Source organism: Eimeria maxima, genomic scaffold (assembly GCF_000499605.1).
Source record: "Eimeria maxima Weybridge genomic scaffold, Emw_scaff718, whole genome shotgun sequence".
Taxonomy (NCBI): domain Eukaryota; phylum Apicomplexa; class Conoidasida; order Eucoccidiorida; family Eimeriidae; genus Eimeria; species Eimeria maxima.
In genome coordinates this window covers 15,001-17,965 of record NW_013566713.1, presented here as the reverse complement: position 1 = coordinate 17,965, position 2,965 = coordinate 15,001, and the positions used below count along the sequence as shown (strand labels likewise).

Below are 2,965 nucleotides of genomic sequence, written 5' to 3'. Positions count from 1 at the left end.
TTGCCAAGAAAGTTCAAAAAAAGAGGCAAATCAATACCTGCTGCTGCTGCTGCTGCTGCTGCAGCTGCTGCAGCTGCTGCAGCAACAGCAGCAGCAAATATATGATTATTTGACTAAATATAACTAATAAATAATAATTATAATTATTTATTATTTATTATTTATTTATTATTTATTTATTTATTTATATAAATAATAAATAAATATTTATTATTACTGCATGCATTGTTTGCTTATTGCTGCCAAGATACCTGCTTTCCTCTCTGCATGCACAGCTGCTGCTGCTGCTGATGCATGCAGCAGCAGCAGCAGCAGCAGCAATTAATTGTGTTATTTAGCGTTTGCTGTCTGCAGTGTATGCACTGATGTTGCTGCTGCTGCTGCTAGTGCTGTTGGTGCATGCAGCAGCAGCAGCTGCAGCATTATGTTGTGCATGCACAACTACATTTCCTCCAGCTGCTGCTGCTGCTGCTGCTGCTGCTGCTCCTCCTCCTCCTCCTCCTCCTCCTCCTCCTGCTGTCCCTGCTGCTGCTGCTGCTGCTGCATGCAGCACTTTTTCTACTCTTTTATCATGAATTATTTTATGTATATTAGGTCTGCTTACCTCCGCGCGTAAATCAAAAGGATAACGAGCAAATAATATATCCACCTGCATGCAGCAGCAGCAGCAGCAGCAGCAGCAGCAGAAGCAGCAGCAGCATAAAAACTCTCTCGTTATTCATAGCCAACAGCACATAATAAGGGTTTAAGGGTTTAGGGTTTAGGGTTTAGGGTTTACGTCTTCGTCATTTGTTGCGCTTTGTTTGGGTATAACTTTGCTGTTATGGCATCGTTGCTGTTGCTGCTGCTGCTGCTGTTGCTGCTGTTGTTGCTGCTGCTGTTTCTGTTGCTGCTCTGCTGCAGCAGCAGCAGCTGCTGCTGCTGCAGCTGCTGCCTGTCTACCTCCCCTTGCTGCTGCACGGAGTGTCGCTAAGCATCCCGCATGTGTTTGCTGCTGCTGTTTATGCTGTTGCTGCTGCTGTTGCTGCTGTTGCTGCTGCTGCTGCTGCTGCTGCTTCTGTTTTTGTATATTTTTCTTATCTTTTTGTTTACTCATAGTTTCTTTTAATTGAGTATTGCTGCAATTGCTGCTACGATTGCTGCTGCTGTTGTTGTTGTTGCTGCTGCTGCATTCCCCCTCTTTCTGCTGTTGCTGAATCTGTTGTTCCCCCCCTCCCCCCCCTTGCTGCTGCCCTTGCTGCTGCACTTGCTGCCCTTGCTGCTGTTGCTGTTGCTGCTGCTGCTGTTGCTGCTGCAGCAATAATTCCCCATCCTTACCAAATAAAGATGGATAATGTTTAGCTGCATATTGTTGTGTATCTGCAGCAAGAGGCTGAGGATCATCAAACAAAGAAGAAAAATTTAAATCACGAAAAAAAGGATGACTTAATATTTCTGATCCTTTCTTATAACGAACAGAAGAGTCGCATACTAACCTATAAAAAAAAAAAAAAAATATATATATAAACCCTAAACCCTAAACCCTAAACCCTAAACCCTAAACCCTAAACCCTAGAAAAATCGAAAATCTGAAAAAAAAAAATTTGAAGAAAATTAGAAAACACTAAAAGGAAAAAAAAATAAAAAAAATTATATATTGACAAAAAATTTATAATAAACCCTAAACCCTAATTAAACCCTAAACCCTTATTCAAACCCTAAACCCCTATTCAAACCCTAAACCCTCATTCAAACCCTAAACCCTGATTATTATATATAATAGAATTGGTCATACTTTTGCATAAGAGAAATTGCTTCAGGAGAAAGGATTGCAGATATTGGTGAAGGATAAGGAATTCTGCATGACAAACCCTAAACCCTAAACCCTAATAAACCCTAATAAACCCTAGTAAACCCTAGTAAACCCTAATAGACCCTAAACCCATCATCAGAACCCCAAACCCCAGCAAAAGACCCATCAATAGAATCAAGAGAATCAGCAGCATATACTGCAGCAGGAAGAAGAGCAACAGGAGGAGGAAGAGCAGCAGGAAAAAGAGGAATACAACTTACGGGCATACAAGATGATAATTAGCTACTTGTAATTTAACAAATTGGGGTACATCTCCTCTATACTTAGGCGGAGGACAAAAAGGAATTCCTCCGTATAACATTTCAAATAACACGACACCAACAGACCACCAGTCCACCGAATAGTCGTACCCACCGCCCCTGAATAAGTAGAAAAAAACCCTAAACCCTAAACCCTAAACCCTAAACCCTAGTTAACCCTAAACCCTAGAAATAAAGGATGGGATAAAATATATAACATTTCAAATAAGACGACACAGACAGACTACCAGTTGACGGAATAGTCGTACCCGCAACCGCTGAATAAGTAGAAAAAAACCCTAAACCCTAAACCCTAAACCCTAGTAAACTCTAGTAAACCCTTAGAAACCCTAAACCCTAAAGAAAGGATTATTATCAGGAGGTCAGCGACACCACAAAATGTATCGAACAGCTGCTTACACGACACAAACCCTAAAAAACCCTAAACCCTGATCCACAAACCCTAAACCCTAAACCCTAAATCCTAAACCCTTACAGTAGTACTTCAGGTGCTGTATACATTGGGGTACCGCAGACAGAACGTAAAAGAGAACTTGATGGTCTCTGCAGGCTGTGGGGTTCGGTAGGGGCAGCTAGGCTACCAGCTGTACACATCAAAACCCTAAACCCTAATAAACCCTTATAAACCCTAAACCCTAATAACAACCCTAATAAACCCTAAACCCTAGACCTTCTGTTGGGGTGGATGGCTGCTGTAGCTAGTTGTAACCATTATGAAATCCTTAAGCCGCTACGTGAGAAGGGTTTCGGGTTAATCAGGGTTTAGGGTTTAGGGTTTAGGGTTTAGGGTTTACAGTTGTGTTGCTGGTGTTTCTCTGAGTGATGCAGAGATGCGTCAGTACTCAAAGTTGTC

General features: G+C 41.8%; 1 protein-coding gene across 1 annotated transcript in view; it reads right to left on the bottom strand.

The window, feature by feature from the left end:
- Positions 1-334: 334 nt before the first annotated feature.
- EMWEY_00041730 (AGC kinase, putative) overlaps positions 335-2,965 on the bottom strand; it is a gene marked incomplete at both ends in the record, with an annotated part of 5,220 nt that continues 2,589 nt past the window's right edge. The window contains 7 exons of the mRNA XM_013482698.1: positions 335-649; positions 779-1,475; positions 1,775-1,837; positions 2,053-2,211; positions 2,340-2,369; positions 2,588-2,696; positions 2,907-2,965. The exon at positions 2,907-2,965 is cut by the window's right edge and continues 48 nt beyond it. Coding sequence (XP_013338152.1) covers positions 335-649; positions 779-1,475; positions 1,775-1,837; positions 2,053-2,211; positions 2,340-2,369; positions 2,588-2,696; positions 2,907-2,965 — 1,432 coding nt within the window. The remainder of the gene's footprint in view (positions 650-778; positions 1,476-1,774; positions 1,838-2,052; positions 2,212-2,339; positions 2,370-2,587; positions 2,697-2,906) is intronic.